The 19,396-nt window shown below is 47.5% G+C and overlaps 1 protein-coding gene across 1 annotated transcript in view; it reads left to right on the top strand.

The window, feature by feature from the left end:
* Positions 1-19,396, top strand: part of TBC1D7 (TBC1 domain family member 7) — a 46,755-nt gene that overhangs the window by 23,929 nt on the left and 3,430 nt on the right. Inside the window, exons 5-6 of the mRNA XM_077269908.1 lie at positions 15,330-15,467; positions 19,075-19,220. Of these exons, the coding sequence (XP_077126023.1) occupies positions 15,330-15,467; positions 19,075-19,220 (284 nt within the window). The remainder of the gene's footprint in view (positions 1-15,329; positions 15,468-19,074; positions 19,221-19,396) is intronic.

Genomic DNA, 19,396 nt, shown 5'->3' with positions numbered 1-19,396 from the left:
CCCGAAATTTTTCAACAGATCTGTCTCCGCTGGGGGACCCCGGATGTGGACCTAATGGCATCCCATTTCAATGCCAAGGTCTCCAACTTCATTGCCAGAACACACAATCCGCGGTCGCTCGGAGCAGACGCTTTGGTTCAGGACTGGACCCAGTTCCAGCTTCTGTATATTTTTCCACCTCTCCCCCTGATATCCAGAGTGGTGAGGAAGATCAAACAAGAGGGAGTTCCAATCATCCTCATTGCACCGGACTGGCCCAGACGCACATGGTACGCCGACATCGTACAACTCACAGCAGACGCCCCCTGGCGTCTCCCCGACCGCCACGATCTTCTATCACAAGGGCCGTTCTACCACCAGAACTCAGGGGCTCTCAATTTGACGGCGTGGCCCTTGAGACCTGGGTTCTAACCCAGGCAGGGCTCTCGGCAGATGTCATTGGAACCATGATGAGAGCACGGAAACCAGCCTCTGCCAAGATTTATTACCGTGCCTGGAAAGCTTTCTTTACCTGGTGCGAATCTCGTGGCCAGATCTCACTCCCTTATTCCCTACCCAAAGTACTTGGTTTTCTCCAATCGGGTCTGGAGGCCAGGCTGTCATTGGGCTCGCTTAAGAGCCAGGTGTCAGCCCTCTCAGTGCTTTTCCAAAAGCGCATTGCTACCAAGCCGCAAGTAAGGACTTTCCTTCAGGGGGTTTCCCGATTGGTTCCCCCTACAGACGACCACTAGAAACGTGGGACCTCAACCTGGTCCTGACAGCATTGCAGGAACCACCCTTCGAACCCCTTAAGGAGGTCCCGCTCCGCCTTCTTTCCCAGAAGGTGGTTTTCCTGGTGGCAATCACCTCGCTACGCAGGGTGTCTGAACTGACAGCACTCTCCTGCAGACGGCCTTTCCTGGCATTTCACCAGGACAAGGTAGTTCTTCGTACGGTCCCATCCTTCCTTCCGAAGGTTGTGTCCGACTTCCACCTCAATGAGGAAATTTCACTACCATCCCTTTGTCCGGTTCCGGTTCATAGAGTGGAGAAGGCTCTGCATACGCTTGACCTTGTCAGGGCTTTGCGTATATACGTGTCTAGGACTGCGTCCTTCCGGAGGTCTGATTCCCTTTTCCTCCTTCCGGAAGGCGGCCATAAGGGTATGCCAGCTTCCAAAGCTACTCTTGCCAGGTGGATCAAATCCACCATACAAGAGGCGTACCGCCTTAAGAATTCTCCTCTTCCAGCCGATATTACGGCACACTCTACACGGGCGGTAGGGGCCTCCTGGGCCATTCGGCACCAGGCTTCGGCACAACAAGTGTGTAAGGCGGCCACTTGGGACTAGCTTACACACGTTTACTAAACACTACAGGGTTCATACCCAGTCCTCAGCGGACGCGAGCCTGGGTAGACGTGTCCTGCAGGCGGCGGTGCCCTAAGTGTACGGGCCTGTCTGCACAATATTCGTCCATTGCTTCCCACCCAGGGACTGCTTTAGGACGTCCCATGGTCCTGTGTCCCCCAATGAGGCGACAGAGTAAAGGAGATTTTTGTGTACTCACCGTAAAATCTCTTTCTCTTAGCCTCTAATTGGGGGACACAGCTCCCACCCTGTTGCCCTTTCCGGGCTGTTGTAACTGTTGAGTTCTCATATTGTTTCTTGAGCTCGTACATAGTTGCCTTCTTACAGGCATAATTATGTTATTCATGTTACGTTCCTCCTACTGCTTTTGCACAAAACTGGAGAAGGCTGATGCCGTCCAGGGGTGTATACTGCACAGGAGGAGCCACAGTTAATCTTTTTCAGATTATGCATAGTGTCGCCTCCTAGTGGACAGCAGCATAACACCCATGGTCCTGTGTCCCCCAATTAGAGGCTAAGAGAAAGAGATTTTACGGTGAGTACACAAAAATCTCCTTTTTGCGTCCACAGCACACTGTATCCATGGTTTTCATTAAGAGCTATATGCCTTCTTTTTTTTAATCAAATAGATTTTTATTGATTTATAAAATGCAATAAACATTTAACAATAACAAGTGTTTTTCAATTCCCCCCAGCATTAACCCCCCTTCATCCCCATCACTCCCCCCTTTCCCACTTAGACAGCTCACGTCCTTCTTTTAACATGTCTTGTAGCATTATATACTTTAGTATAATATAATGTCCTTCACTATGAATTTATATACCATTATTTTATAGGCGACACCTCCTCAGGCCTATTTTCCCTTAATCTCCTCCTAACCCAATTCCAACCAAGGCGTCCACAATTTGTCATACAGAACCATTTTCCCTCTTTTCTGATATACTCCCTTTTCTAAGGCTATGACCTTCCCCGCATTCTTGATGTATTCTCCCCTCGAGGGAGGCTCCGCCTTCATTCAGTTTCTTGCTATGACCTTCCGAGCCATATATAACAGTCTAGCAATTGCTATTTTCAATGTGTTATCTACAATTATCTCATCCACATATCCCAGCACGCACACCACTGGTTCCCTTGGAATTACACATCTATACGCTCCTTCTATCCGGCTGAGAACCACTAACCAGAAGACAGTCAACCTCGGACACGACCAGAGCATGTGGAACATTCCGGCATTATCATTCCTACACCTAGGGCATTCCGAATTGGGTCTCGACCCAGCTCTATATAGAACATCCGGAGACCTATATACTCTGTGTATAACATAAAGCTGAGAAAGTCTATACGGCTCATTCATTGATAGCTTCGGTACCCATTCTAAAACAGAGTCCCATGTTTAATCCTCCAAGCGACCCAACTCTTTCCCATTTAGCCCTCGCCCCAAACGGATATCCTAATAAGTAAGTATGGAGTAAGTCCTTATATAAGGAAGGGATAACACCCCTCGATGTTCCTGCACCGCAGATATATTCCAATACTAAGTCACTTTGAATTTTGAGGCAATCCCCCCTATTCTGAGCCAAAAAGGCATTTCGATCTTGTCCATATTGATAACCCCCAGTTGTCTTGAGGCCATACTCAGACTGCAGCTGGGAAAAGGACTTCAACTCCCGTCGCTCTAAATTCTGATAAACATATCTAATCCCTTTAGCCTGCCATCCTGATATACATCCCATTGCCAAAAATTCTGGTAAATTATTATTAAACCATATTGGGGAAAACCTGGTAAGACAAGTGACCTCACAAATATGTTTGACTCTTCCCCATCTATATATATGAGGCATCGTGATTACTCGCTAATCCCGTCCCCTGCACAGTAGCTCCGCTCCCCACCACATCACCACACACAATCCCGCCCCCCACCACATTACCACACACAATCCCGCCCCCACCACATTACCACACACAATCCCGCCCATAACCACACATAATCCCGCCCCCCACCACATCACCACACATAATCCCGCCCACCCACCACATCGCCACATAATCCTGCCCCCCCCACCAAATCGCCACACATAATCCCGCCCCCACCACATCACCACACACAATCCCGCCCCTCCACCACATCACCACACATAATCCCGCCCCCCACCACATCACCACACATAATCCCGTCCCCCCACCACATCACCACACGTAATTCCACCCCTCCACCACATCACCACACATAATCCCGCCTCCCACCACATCACCACACATAATACCGCCCCTCCACCACATCGCCAAACATAATCCCTCCCACCACCACATTACCACACGAGGCTCCGTTCCCACACATTACCACACGAGGCTCCGTTCCCACACATTACCACACGAGGCTCCGTTCCCACACATTACCACACGAGGCTCCGTTCCCACACATTACCACACGAGGCTCCGTTCCCACACATTACCACACGAGGCTCCGTTCCCACACATTACCACACGAGGCTCCGTCCCCACACATTACCACACGAGGCTCCGTCCTCACACATTACCACACGAGACTCCGTCCCCACACATTACCCAGCAGCGTTAATTAGATAGCAATGAGCGTGCCGAGCGTTAGCTGGCTGGAAACAGCTAGTATTTTATATATCAAAAGCAATGTTGGATATATTTTTCCAAGCATCCCAAGGGAGCCATCCTCTAAACACTGTACCGCCGGACTTCTTTTGGCAATCTTTTCTATTAAAAGTTGCACCCCGTTGGTGGACGTCACCTGCTCCCAGCCCTTTAAATGTTGACATTGGGCTGCAAGGAAATATATCTCAGGATTAGGCAAGGGCAGACCCCCCGCGTCTTTAGGCCGCTGAAGCGTCTCCAACCTAATTCGTGGGTGCTGTCTCCCCCACACCAGACTTCTAAATAATGAGTTAATCAGGTTGAATTTCCCACGTGGTATCCAGATAGGTGAATTATGAAGAACATACAATATTTTAGGCATCAGAATCATTTTGATAAGGTTAACTCGACCCACAACAGACAAATGCAGCTTAGACCAAGCCCCTACCTTAGCCTTAAGAGTTTCCAGCACCGGTGTCAGATTCTTGTGCAAGTAATTTGTAATTGGCAAAGAGATTGATATCCCAAGATATTTGAATTGGTCTGCTATCTTAAGTCTACCCCCTTCCGTAGAATCACCCAGCTCACCCCTCACATCATCCACCATGAATAAAATTGATTTATTCCAGTTTATTTTTAGTCCTGATAGAGAGCCAAATCCCTCAATGAGCCGCATAGCATTGCTCAATGAGTCATGCGGGTCCCCCAGAAATAGCAGTATATCGTCAGCGTAGAGCGCTATCTTTTCTTCTATCGACCCATATTTGAACCCTAAAACCTCGGTGGATTGTCGAATTTTGGCGGCCAACGGTTCCACGGCCAGAGCAAACAAAAGAGGGGAGAACGGGCACTCCTGTCTCGTTCCTCTATGCAGCTGAATCGTGTGAGAAAGCTCACCATTCACTCTCACTCTAGCTGATGGTTGCTCATATAGCAGCTGAACCCAAGACACGAAATGTGGGCCAAAGCCAAAACAGTGAAGAGCTATATGCCTTCTTATTTACCTAGAGTTTTAACTTGTACATGTGGATCGCATGGCGAGTTCTGTTCAGACAATGATTTCTGAAAATACTGAGCTCATGCAGTAATTTGCACAACCGAATGGTGTCTGCTTTTAACCCCCTCTTCCCCACCCCCCAAGCCAGTTTTCACTTTCATGACTAGGCCAAATTTTTCAGTTCTGACCACTGTCACTTTATGAGGTAACTAGCTGTTTCCAGCCAGCTAACGCTCGGCATGCTCATTGCTATCTAATTAACGCTGCTAGTGATTAAACTAAAGTAAATAATGACAACATTCAATAGCGCTTACGCAGGTGGTAAATTAACTTAAAATGAAGTTAATAACAATAATTAAAAGTCAGAATAATACTAATACATTTTATTCACAGTGTAAAATCAAAAGCAAACTGGATTTGTGTGGTAATGTGTGGGGACGCAGCCTCGTGTGGTAATGGGTGGGGACAGAGCCTCGTGTGGTAAAGTGTGGGGACGGAGCCCCGTATGGTAATGTGTGGAGACGGAGCCTCGTGTGGTAGTGTGGGGACGGAGCCTCGTGTGGTAATGTGTGGGGACGGAGCCTCGTGTGGTAATGTGTGGGGACGGAGCCTCGTGTGGTAATGTGGGGGGACGGAGCCTCGTGTGGTAATGTGGGGGGACGGAGCCTCGTGTGGTAATGTGGGGGGACGGAGCCTCGTGTGGTAATGTGGGGGGACGGAGCCTCGTGTCGTAATGTGGGGGGACGGAGCCTCGTGTGGTAATGTGGGGGGACGGGATTGTGTGGTGATGTGGGGGGCGGAGCTACTGTGCAGGGGGCGGGATTAGCGAGTAATCACGATGAGATAGAGATATATATATATAGATAGATAGATAGATAGATATAGATAACTCTGGAGCACTTCAATGGATCACTATGATTGAGACTTGTTTTTTTTTTTCCTTCATGATATATTGTACTTTTCATGATAGTGGTAATAATTGTTCGGTATGACTTGCGTTTATTTGTGAAAACACCTGAAGTTTTGTGAAAATTGTGCAATTTTTAACTTAATTTTATTTTTTTTGCCCTTACACCACTTAAAAACTTTCTTAGGGAGTTATAAGGGTTAAAAGTTGACCAGCAATTTCTCATCATTCCAACAAAATATACAAAACCAATTTTTTTAGGGACCGCGTCACATTTTAAGTGTCTGAGGGCCCTATGTGACAAAAAATACTTACAAAAATTCTAAACACTGCCCCCCCCCCAAAAAAAAAAAACTTCTCACAACCACATTCAAGAAGTTTATTAACCCTTCATGTGCTTCACTTTAACTAAAGCAATGTGGAAGGAAAAAATGAACATCTTTCCCACATAAATGTAACTTTATTCCCAACTCTGCGTTTTCACAAGGGTAACAGGAGAAAATGCACCATAAAATTTGTTGTGCAATTTCTCCTGAGTACACCAATATTCCATATGTGGTCAAAAACTACTTATGAGGCACAGTGCAAAACTCAGAAGAGAAGAAGCGCCATATTGTAGTTCAGATTGGTTTGAGGGTGCCATGTCTCATTGGCAGAGCCCCTGAGGTGCCAGATCAACAGAAACCCCCTATATGTGAACTCATTTTACAAACTACACCCCCCCCCCTCCCATTCATCTAGGGGTATATTGAGCATTTTGACTAACATTGGGCGGTGAAGAAAGAATTACATTTTTACCACTAAAAAAATGTACCTAAGTTTGTTGTGCGATTTCTCCTGAGTACTTTAATACCCTACATTTAATTGTGAACTACTTTTCAGGCACAGTGCAAAGCGCAGAAGGGAAGGAGTGCCATATGCCATATTATAGTGGAGATTTCACTTTAATGATTTGCAGGTGCAGCGAGCCGCTGGGATAGCCCCTGAGATGCTAGAACAGCAGAACCATCCACCACCCCCATCACCCCTCATAAGTGACCCCATTTTACAAACTACACCTTGCGATGAATTCATCTAATAGTGCAGTGATCATATTGACACCACGGGTGTGTCAGTTAATTTTATACCATTGGGCAATGAAGAAAAAATAATTACATTTTTACCACATTTTGTTTTAGCCCCAGACCGTAAATTTTCACATTGGGAAAATGGGTAAAAATGGCACCAAAATCTCTCTCTCGCTACATTGGGGGACACAGGAAACCATGGGTGTATGCTGCTGCTGTTACTACACTAAGCACAAAGTTAGCTCCTTCTCCGCAGTGAACACCCCCCCACTGGCACTAGGTTAATCAGTTTTGGCTTAGTGTCAGTAGGAGGTTCACATTTCTTTTTCACTAATTCCATATCTACCTCGGTTTTCGGTGTTTTCCAGTAACTTCTCTCCTTTTTCAAATGGATCTTCTCCTATACCTCTGGAGGGATGCAGTGTGAACAGTCGCACTGTACTGCCACCCCGTATCCTCATATGTCTAGCTGTCAGGACCCCAACCCCTAACACAGAAGATTGTTTAGGTGACTCCTAACTTTGGTCCTGGCCTCTGTCTCCTAAACACTCGCCCACTAGAGCCTGTCTGTTTCAGGAGGCATGGATGTCCCTCAATTTAAGAGGCTCGGACGTCTATCGATGGTCTTCTATGGAGAGGTACATCTTTTTCACAGGTTCTTGTCCAGAGGTGTTGAGGAGAAGGTTCAGGTAAGGATGAAGAAAGGAAAGAATGAAGATAAAGGATAGCTTTCTCTTATTTTATTTAGGGCAGGCACTGGGGATGAGCAGCGCAGCAGGGATCGGGGGCGCAAGGTTACGGTACTGTTAACTTTGTGGCCTCCGTGCCGCCCTCCCCTTCTTCATCGGTGAGTGTTTTCCACTTTAGTTCCCGGCTTTAGCACGGCCTAGCCTCGGCAGCTAGCTTTGCCCCTCTTCCCAGCATCATCGTGCAGGCTTTTTTCCTGCCCGTTGTGGACACGCCCCCTCATCTTAATAGCTCCACCCCTTTCAAAACTTTGAAGGTTAGCTTTGCCCCTTCTTGGAGCTCCCTTGGTTAGCTCCACCCCTTTTCTGAGCCCCCACGGTTAGCTCTGCCACCTTTTCCCGGCCTCATCGTGCAAGTTCTGCATAAGCCCCGTTTTCCTCCAGTGGCCCGGAATCTCCGTGTGCTTTTCACGCTGCGGGCCTTCCTCTTCCTCCCTGCTGTCACCATTTGCTGGCATCGGAAGGTAGCTTTTCTCTGCAGGAAGTCCTGCATTTACTCCTGCAACTGTCCTGGAGCTCCCTCTACAGCCTGGAACCAGACAGGTCCTGCATCTTGTTAGTAGCTGTGCTCTGCAGACTGACACTCTCCTCAGCATATATCATTCTGTCCCCTAACCTTCTGGCACCAGTTAGTGGGTCTGCTTGTTATCATGCCTAATCCTAAATGAGAGTGCTCTCACCCTCCTGCTTCTTTTTCCTCTGCTTTTATCCGACACTTTGTCTCCTCTTCATGTAATTGCAAGCTCCCTTCAGGCCAATCCTCTCTGTCAGGACTGCAGCAGGCCCCCCATGCCTGCTACCCAAGAGTCCCCTATTGCCCAGGAGGGAGTGGAGCCCCTAAGCTAGTGTGGGTTACCTCTGTCATAATCTGTGGCGGACTTTGCTAGGGTTTTGCAGACCACGGTGTCCGCTCTTGACAGGTTGCCCCTTCATGCCATTGCTAGCGGATCGCGGAACTCACCAGCTGTGCCTACCAACTAGGGCCGTAAGAGATACAGGCAGGAGTGTGGATGACTCGGACCTGGATTCTGACCAGGCCTCTAATATGAGAGACATGGTCCTGTCCTGAACCTCATTGTGGCGGTCAATCAGACCTTAAACATTATGGATACCGCTTCGGAACCCGCAGAACAGGCGGTTTAATTTTGACGGTGGTGACCATCTCCTAAGGTCTTTGCCATACAGGGAGAATTTGAGGAGTTACTTTCCAGTGAACGGGAAAACCCGACCAGATGCTTCCAAAAAGGGAAGCGCCTCGGCATCCTATATCTCTTCGCCCCTGAGCTCACAGTGAACTGGACCGCTTCTCCAACTGTGGACCCTCCAGTTTCCAGACGATCCACCACCACGGTCATACTGCTTACGACTGGTGCATCCGTCAAGGACTCCAATGATAGGATCATAGTCTTTTGGTAAGTCTGCCTTTGAAGCAGCCACTTCTACATTGTGCCCTGCTTTTGCCACCACCTGGGTGTCAAAGTCCATAGCTGCATGGGCTAAAGAACTCTGTCAGGGCATTCTTTCTGGAGCCCAACCGGAGGAATTGGCTGACCTCGTGGACCAGATTTCTCATGCAGGGAGATACATGGTATCCGCCTCCCTGGACGCCGCTTCATGTGCCAGGATAGGAAAAGGACTTCTTTTAAACCCACACCGTCCTGGCTTTACCGTAATGTACAGGCTAGATCCACCAGGCCTAGACCTAGCAGATCTTCCTCTTTATGACTCTCCAGATTCCAGGGACTCTCCCAGGCTTGGCGGCCGTCTCTAATTTTTCAGTGATGTTGGCTCGCCTTGGTAGAGGACGCATGGGCCAGGGAGGTTGTATCCTCTTGATTCTAAATAGATTTTGTTTTGTGGCTCTGAGATCGATTCTTTGAATCCCGTCCTCCAAGAGATGCTTCACTGGTTCCGGGGTTCTTCACGTCAATTACCTCCCTTCTCAGTTAAGGTGTCATCTGTCCCGTCCCAGACCAGGAACGGTTCACAGGGTTTTATTTGAACCTATTTGTTGGGCTGAAGAAAGACGGCGCAGTTCGACCCATCCTTGACCTAAACTTACTGAACAAAAGGGTCCGTCTGCGACATTTCAGGATGGCGTCCCTTTGTTCAGTAATTGTTTCCATGGAGTCGCAGGAGTTCCTGTGCTCCGTAGACATCCAGAACGCCTACCTCCATGTCCCTATCTTCCTAGGTCATGAGAGATACCTTCGTTTCGCTGTGCGGCAGGACCATTTTCAGTTTGTCGCTCTGCCTTTTAGGCTTTAAATCGCTCCCAGGGTTTTCACAAAAATCATGGCAGCTTTAATGGCCATTTTGCGCAGCAGAAGTCTAGTGCTCATCCCATACCTCGACGACTTTCTCATCAAGGCTCCGTCCTTTTATTAGACCCACGAAAGTCTGTCCATCGTTCTAGACACCCTGTCCCAATTCGGATGGCTATTGAACAGGGCAAAGTCTTGCCTAGTCCCAACCGGGCGCCTCCTTTTTCTAGGCATGCTGTTCAGCACCCATTAGATAAGAGTTTTTCTTCCCAAGGAGAAAAGAGCAATACTCCAGCAGGGGGTTCGCTCTCTGCAGTGTCCTCGGCTTCCTTCCTTCCGCTCAGCCATGGCGGTCCTGGGAAGGATGGTAGCAGCGTCAGAAGCGATTCCTTTTGCACAATTCCATTCAAGACCACTTCAGCAGGCCATCCTATCTCAGTGGAACAAGTCTGTTCTTTCTCTGGATTTTCCGGTTCGGCTCTCGTCCCGAGTCAAACAATCTCTCAATTGGTGGCTGTCATACCCTCTAATCTTCCAGGGTCGGTCCTTCCTTTCTGTTCACAGTCATGTGGTGACGATGGATGCCAGCCTTCTCGGCTGGGGTGCGGTCTTTCGCCACCTGACTGTCCACGGTCGTTGATCGGCAGATTAATCTTCTGCTGATCAACATCCTCTAGATAATGGCCATTCTTCTGTTCCTCCGTCACTGGGAAAGGCTTCTCGGTGGTCTGCCGATCCGAGTTCAAATGGACAATGCCACGGCGGTGGCATATGTCAATCACCAGGGAGGAACTCTGAGTTCCATGGTGATGGCCGAGGTATCCAAGATTCTGCTCTGGGCAGAGGCGACGGTGCGCGCCGATGCTCTAGCAATACCCTGGTCACGGTTTGTTCTTCCCTATTTGTTTCCTCCCTCTTCTTCCAAGGCTGTTGAGGAAGATCAATGCGGAAGGGGTGTCGGTAATTTTGATTGCACCGGATTGGCCCAGGAGTTCTTGGTTCGCAGAGATCATCAATCTTCTCGTGGACGCTCCCTGGAGGCTTCCAGACCGACCGGACCTTCTGTCCCAAGGACTGATCTGCCACCAGAATTCTCGGTTGCTCGATTTAACAGTGTGGCTGTTGAAACCGCGGTTCTGAAAGCATCGAGTTTTCAGATCGGGTGATTCAGACCAGAAAGCCATCGTTGTCCCGGGTTTATTATTGGACTTGGAGGGTCTATTTCAGCTGGTGTGAGTCTAATCACATACCGCCTATGTCCTTTGCTCTCCCTTCCATTCTGGCTTTTCTCCAGGTGGGATTTAATGCGGGTCTGGCTCTTAGTTCGCTAAAAGGCCAGGTGTCAGTGCTTTCTATTCTTTTTCAGAAAAACTAATCCTCCCGTTCTCAGGTCAGAACTTTTCTCCAAGGGGTAGCACATGCTGCACACCCGTACCGGACACCCGTGGACCCCTGGGACCTCAATCTGGTCCTGGAGGCCCTTAGGAGTTCTCTTTTGGAACCTGTCCGAGAGGTCTCTGTCCTTTCTGTCTTGGAAGGTGGTGTTTCTTGTGGCCATCACGTCCATTAGGCACGTCTTGGAATTGGCAGCTCTTTCCTGTCGCCTCCCCTTCTTTCTTGGTTCTCCACCAGGAAAAGGTGGTTTTGCTGCCTCTACCTTCTTTCCTTCCCAAGGTGGTGTCCGCATTTCACCTAAATGAGGATATTGTCTTCCCTTCCTTTTTGCCCAGCTCCGTCTCCTCCTCTGGAGCTTTCACTGAACAGGTTAGACCTGGTCAGGGCGGTGTGGGTCTATTTGGCTAGGACCGCCCCCTTGAGGAAGACGGACTCTTTGTCATTCCAGAGGGTGCGTGTAGAGGGCTGCCGGCCTCCAAGGATACGATTGCTCGCTGGATCCGGACTGTAATTTTGGAGGCATACCAGGTTAAGAACAGATCGCTTCCCCCTGTGATTAAGGCACACTCTATTCGGGCAGTGAGCGCCTCCTGGGCGGTTCACCATAGGGCATCTGCCCTGCAACTCTGCAAAGCGGCAACCTGATCTTCCATCCACGCGTTTGACAAATTTTACAGGGTCCATACCTATGCCAGCCTAGGTAGAAGGGTCTTGCAGACGGCAGTGGTGAGTTCTCCGACCTGAACGGAGTTTCTGCTGTTCCCTGCCCAGGGACTGCTTTGGGATGTCCCATGGTTTCCTGTGTCCCAAAATGACGCGATAGAGAAAACAGGATTTTTGGTTACTCACCGTAAAATCTGTTTCTTGGAGCCTTCATTGGGGGTTACAGCACCCTCCCATGTTTATCAGCTCTGATTACTGTTATATTGTTACATTTTTGAATTGTGTGTTTTCTTTCTCTTTTACATGTTGCTTCTCCTACTGCTTTCTCACTAAGTGATTAACCTAGTGCCAGTCGGCGGGGTGTACACTGTGGAGAAGGAGCTAACTTTTTTTGTGCATAGTTTAGTGGCAGCAGCATACACCCATGGTTTCCTGTGTGCCCCATTGAAGGCACCGAGAAACAGATTTTACGGTGAGTAACCAAAATCCTGTTTTGTTACACAATTTCTGTGGAATGTAGAAATACCCCATATGTGGCTGTAAGTGCTGCTTAGCCATACGGTGATATTTGGAGAGCTATTTGCCTCCTGGAGCACAGATTTTCCTAGAATAGTTTGCAGACTCCATATACAGAGTCCCTAAATGTTAGAAGAGCAAAATTCCCCCTCAAGTGACACCATTTTGGAAATTATACCCCCTTTTGGGACTTTTTCTACTGGTGTAGTGATGATTTTGACTACATGGATGTTTTCCAGAAAAAAAGCAGCAGCGGATGTTGCTGAGTGAAAATTGCAAATCTGCTGTTGTTGTGTCCAGTATGTTGTAGTGCTTAGTACGTTATAGTGCCCAGCTTGGCTTTTGGAGACAAGCACCCGTAAATTAGGTGGGCTCTCGTCGCTACAAAAATGCTGTGTGGGACTCTGAAGGGATAAGGTGACATTTTCAGAGCTACCATTTTTATTTACATTCGTCTTTTTGTTCGGCATATGATATAGGCTGAGGTGAGGCCACGCCCCCTCACCTCGAACTGCAGACCGGGAGTCCTTATTGGGGGTTTGGTGTGACCGCAGCTGCTCTTCATTGCTCACCCCTCTAGTCTGGGACATGACGGCAGTGTCTAGCTCCATGCTGTTATCAGCCAGTCTCCTGATAATAGCTGATTCTCTGCTGAGAACAGGGGGCGTGGCCACACCCCCTCTTCTCGGACTGGCTGTTACTCACAGGGGGGGGGTGGGGGTGGATGGGAGCTACACACTAGTGTATGATGTACCGTCCCAGATGGGAGGGGGAAGCAGTGAGGAGCAACTCCTGTCACACTGAATTACAAGGGTTCTAAAGATAATAAAACTGCACTGGGCCTCTCATCTTTATAGTTTCAGGGCAGGGACAGTGCAACAATTTTTATCTCCCCAGATGATTAATTGAATTTATTAATACGTTGCATGGAAGAATAGCAGAAGAACTCTTTAAGTTCTGAAAGGTGCTTTAACATTGTTACGGAATGTAAAATTCAGCTATTTACTAAATCTGATATTTTTAACACCTTCCTGACCAGGCCAATTTTCTGTCTTTGATTTATCATTGTTTTCCCCTCCCCTTCTTCCAAGAGCTATAACTTTTTTTCTGCCACATAGACAAATAAGGCCTCGTTTTTCATGAGATGAGTTGTACTTTTGAATTACACAATTCATTTTACCACATAATGTACTAGAAAACTGTAAAAAAAAATCCTAGTGTGGTGGACTTACGAGAATAAAGAAATTGGGGGTAGGTGGTATTGTTTTTATGGTGGACATTGTGTGATAAAAATGACCTGGCAATCTGATTTTCCTCATTGGTACAATTATGGCAATACCAGATTTTCTCAGGTTTTGTTTTTGTTTTTTATCCCAGTAGTGGAAAAAAAATCAAATTGATTGTGCCATTGTTTTTTTTTGAGATCCGTAACATTTTCTTTTTTCTGTCTATGTTGCCGGGAAAGGGCTTCTCATTTACGAGGCCAGATGTTTTTGTGATTGTTACCATTTTGGGATTACATATGAGATTTTGATCACTTTCTTCAGCATTTTTTTGTATGGTCTTGCAGTGATTAAAAAAAAATCCCAAGTAGTTACCAATCGAGTTAGGCCACGTTCACATTTGCGGTCAGCGCCGCAGCGTCGGGCGCCGCATGCGTCATGCGCCCCTATATTTAACATGGGGGCGCATGGACATGCGTTGTGCTGCGTTTTGCGCCGCATGGCCGCAAGCGTTGGACGCAAGAAACGCATCAAGTTGCATTTTTTTTGCGTCCAACTTTCGGCCAAAAACGACGCATGCGGCGCAAAACGCAGCGTTTTAGCGTGCGTTTTGCCACGTTTTTGTTTGCGTTGTGCGCTGCGGCGCCGACGCTGCGGCGCACAACGCAAATGTGAACGTAGCCTTAGTTATATATTTTGATAGATTGTGCTTTTATGGCCATGATGGTGTATTTTTTTTTTACATTTTTTTTGGTCCGTGATGGCAGACCTGGGGGTCTTCAGTAGACCCCTAACCTTCTTTTCAACCCATCAGCGACCCGAGATCATGTCAAGGTGCAATCTATGGGTGCATAGAATAATTGCCCCCCAAGACTATTAATGCCACTGTCAGAGATTGATCTGCTCCACCCGTGACTGTTAAAGGCAGTCCCTGTCTGTGTGTCACAGCCGTTATCTGCTGGGAAACGCCCTTGAGCCCGCTCCATACACCCGTCCCCCACTTTGGCCGTACATGTACGACGGGTTTTGGGAAGGGGTTGTCTCATGTTCCTATATTTAGGAGCATACCACTCCTCTGCCTCGCACCCTGTTTGCCCATGGGTGATGTGCTCCTGAAGATGGTTTGGGCAGGTGGCATGGTTGTCCCGAAATTGCTGCGCTCTAACTTTGTTAGCAGAGGAAGCTTTGCCTGCGCAGCATCAGAGATCACGGGGCCAATGAGGCTGGCTGGATTAAACTAGCTTCAGAGTGGTGCTTACATGCCGTACAGCAAACAGTTTGCAAGCAACGCACCTTGTCTAGGTGGTGGCCGGTAACCTTGGCAATGAGCAGTCCACCATAGAAAGAAAAATCCATGTGTGCTTGAGAACCGAGAAGACTTGTAATAACAGGTAATTTGCAAATAATCGTTTTTAAAAAGCACTTTACAATTTTACCCATTAAATAAAAGGAAGAAAACCCTTTAAAGAGCTGACCCATCTTTAAAGCAGGGATCTCGTGGCATAATATTACTGGGTTGCTGTGTTATAAATAAAATACTTGTCTATAATATTGTGTGATGAGAAACGAGATATGTTATTCTAACATTTTATTTCTAGGAACCACAGGATGAGTTATTCCTGGCCATAGTCGGCACAATGGAGGAGATGGTCGATGATGATGTGGATTGTTACTGGCTGATCAAGAACTTTGTGCATCATTTAGACTCTAAGTTCAGGGATTCCCAGCAGCAGCTGGTAAGAGCTGGTGTGTACCCAATAATACTGTGAAATGACGTATAAACTGTAGTTGCTTCCTAATATGCTTCTAATACCAAATATACATTATTTCAATATTTAAGCTGTGCATCCGTAGTGTGCCAGCAGCTGCAGATGTTCATGTTTCTTCTACCTGTATTTGTACTATGACAATCTGGTTAATAACTCCTTCCATATGCCAAATAACACATCATAGGTAAATGCGGTTCGGATCTCCAAGACTAGTGAAGATCCTCCGCGAACAATACAAAGAAAATTATTCCTATAACATGCAGACCCAAAACAAGATGGAATAACCATAAACATCCAATTACAATAAAAAAAACATTTTTATTGAAAAATGTATTAAAAAATTACAGAACAATTTTATAAGTAAGGTCTTTTATAGGAGGAACAAGAAAGGGGGGACCCATTCACATACGGTGTCACCCATGGGGGTATATGCAATTGAACATAATTTATAAGCGTGAAGTGGTCAACAGATGCAAAATAATGAATAGCAACACTATTGGATAAATGTGTCACCTCAATATCATAACTTGTGCAAAAATGCTATGAAGAAAGGGGAACACATAGATATCAGAAACCACATCCATGAATAAACTCATGCCAGTTGAAGATGGATGCAATGCTAAAGTTACCATGGCGTGTTGAGATGGGGACTCCTGACACTGCCCTGACGCGCATTTCGTTTTCTCAAGGGAATGTGCCTGGAAAATAGTCAGATATGTGTTCCCCCTATTTTTGACTCTTATCTTCATTGCGTTTGATAGAGGTGACACACATTTATCTAATAACGTTGCTATTCATTATTTTGCATCTGTTGACCACTACATGCATATAAATGATGTTCAATTGCATATACCCCCCCCATGGGCGACACCATATACAGATGGGTCCCCCTTTTCTTGTTTCTCGTTTCTCCTATAAAAGACCTCTTATAATTACCGTATATACTCGAGTATAAGCCGAGATTTTCAGCCCAAATTTTTGGGCTGAAAGTGCCCTCTCGGCTTATACTCGAGTCATGATCGGTGGTGGGGTCGGCGGGTGAGCACTGTCATATACTCACCTGCTTCCGGGGCTCCTGGCGCTCCCCCTGCCCGTCCCACGGTCTCCGGGTGCCGCAGCCTCTTCCCCTGAGCGGTCACGTGGGACCGCTCATTAGAGAAATGAATAGGCGACTCCACCTCCCATAGGGGCGGAGCCGCCTATTCATTTCTCTAATGAAGCGGTGCCGGTGACCGCTGATAGAGGAAGAGGCTGCGGCACCTAAGACAGGCAGGGGGAAGGAGCGGGACGCCGGGAGCAGGTAAGTATCTCATAGTCACCTTTCCTCGTTCCACACGCCGGGTCCGGGTGTCGCGCCATCTTCCCGGCGTCTCTCTCTCTGCACTGACTGTTCAGGCAGAGGGCGCGATGACGCATATAGTGTGCGCGCCGCCCTCTGCCTGATCAGTCAGTGCGGAGAGACGCCGGGAAGATGGCGCCGAGGAGCTGCAAGCAAGACAGGTGAGTATGTGTTTTGTTTTTTTTTATTGCAGCAGCAGCAGCTATGGGGCAATAATGGACGGTGCAGAGCACTATATGGCACAGCTATGGGGCAATGGTGCAGAGCACTGTATGGCACAGCTATGGGGCAACGGTGCAGAGCACTATATGGCACAGCTATGGGGCAGTAATGGTGCAGAGCACTATATGGCACAGCTATGGGGCAATAATGGACGGTGCAGAGCACTATATGGCACAGCTATGGGGCAATGGTGCAGAGCACTATATGGCACAGCTATGGGGCAACGGTGCAGAGCACTATATGGCACAGCTATGGGGCAGTAATGGTGCAGAGCACTGTATGGCACAGCTATGGGGCAATAATGGACGGTGCAGAGCACTATATGGCACAGCTATGGGGCAATGGTGCAGAGCACTATATGGCACAGCTATGGGGCAACGGTGCAGAGCACTATATGGCACAGCTATGGGGCAACAGTGCAGAGCACTATATGGCACAGCTATGGGGCAATAATGGACGGTGCAGAGCACTATATGGCACAGCTATGGGGCAACGGTGCAGAGCACTATATGGCACAGCTATGGGGCAATAATGGACGGTGCAGAGCACTATATGGCACAGCTATGGGGCAACGGTGCAGAGCACTATATGGCACAGCTATGGGGCAATAATGGACGGTGCAGAGCACTATATGGCACAGCTATGGGGCAACGGTGCAGAGCACTATATGGCACAGCTATGGGGCAATAATGGACGGTGCAGAGCACTATATGGCACAGCTATGGGGCAATGGTGCAGAGCACTATATGGCACAGCTATGGGGCAATAATGGACGGTGCAGAGCACTATATGGCACAGCTATGGGGCAATGGTGCAGAGCACTATATGGCACAGCTATGGGGCAACGGTGCAGAGCATTATATATATGGCACAGCTATGGGGCAACGGTGCAGAGCATTGTATATATGGCACAACTATGGGGCAACGGTGCAGAGCACTATATGGCACAGCTATGGGGCAATAATGGACGGTGCAGAGCACTATATGGCACAGCTATGGGGCAATGGTGCAGAGCACTATATGGCACAGCTATGGGGCAACGGTGCAGAGCATTATATATATGGCACAGCTATGGGGCAACGGTGCAGAGCATTGTATATATGGCACAGCTTTATGTGGAGCATCTATGGGGCCATAATGAACGGTATGGAGTATCTATTTTTAATTTTGAAATTCACCGGTACCTGCTGCATTTTCCACCCTAGGCTTATACTCGAGTCAATAAGTTTTCCCAGTTTTTTGTGGCAAAATTAGGGGGGTCGGCTTATACTCGGGTCGGCTTATACTCGAGTATATACGGTATGTATTTTTTTTTTTAATACATTTTTCAATTAAAAAAAAAAATTATTTGGTGTTTTTTTTTTTTTTTTTTGCTTACTCAGTTTTGTGTTGGTATAAAGGAGACCCACTAGAAAACTAAACCTATTCTGTAGTGAGCAGAGCAGTGGCAGACACGGGCGATTAAAAATCCTAGTTTAGCATCTGTGTAGAGTTGATGCTGCACAATGCCAGCTAATCAAGAGTTGCGGAGGCGTTTTTCACAGCTCCTGTTCAGCAGAGCGAGATTACTAACTGGGTGGACTGGGTTGTATGAATCAATTTGCACCGATTCTACTGATCCTGCGATAGCGCCAACCGTTGAATAGAAAGGGATTGTCCACCAATGATATACCCCTTTCTTCCAACTGTTGTATCACAAGGGCACGTAGCATGGTTTATGTCCATTTCTCCATTTTAAAATTGTGTATTGTGCACGGCTGATCTCGTATGTATGTGGGGTTTTTTTTTTTTTGGTTTTTTTTAAAGACAATATATTTCCCACTTGTCTTTGTTCATAACCATGTCTGTAAATTGAGATTACAAACAGCAGCTCAAATATTGGCTGTATCCAGATGATGCTTTTTCCACTTAGTGTGGTCACCGGCAAATCATGAGACATACACGCTGCACATATTTATAGAGGTCTAGATGGAGGCCACATTTCAATGCAACGTTCTCATTTCTCTATTACAGCAGAAGGGATTTGAGCATTACCTGAACTTAGAAGATGGTAGACTTGTGGCACATCTCAAGGCATGCAGTGCTCTGGAGAAACTCCCGTATAACTTGTGGTTCAGGAAATGCTTTGCAGGTTGTTTACCGCCGTCCAGCTTACAAAGGTACAATTGGTTGTATCCTTCCGGCTGCTTCGCCTCCGTGACATGGGCGCTCACAGCACTATCATCAATAAGCGTTGTTTTCTTGGCAGAAGCCGATCAGTTGTCCACCAAGATTAATAATGTTGATTGTTCATTTACATGTAACCATGTGCGGGTGGGTGGGAGGATTGTGGTTG

The sequence above is a fragment of the Ranitomeya variabilis genome, chromosome 6 (genome assembly GCF_051348905.1).
Source record: "Ranitomeya variabilis isolate aRanVar5 chromosome 6, aRanVar5.hap1, whole genome shotgun sequence".
Classification (NCBI taxonomy): Eukaryota; Metazoa; Chordata; class Amphibia; order Anura; family Dendrobatidae; genus Ranitomeya; species Ranitomeya variabilis.
This window is presented reverse-complemented; position numbering and strand designations above follow the sequence as displayed.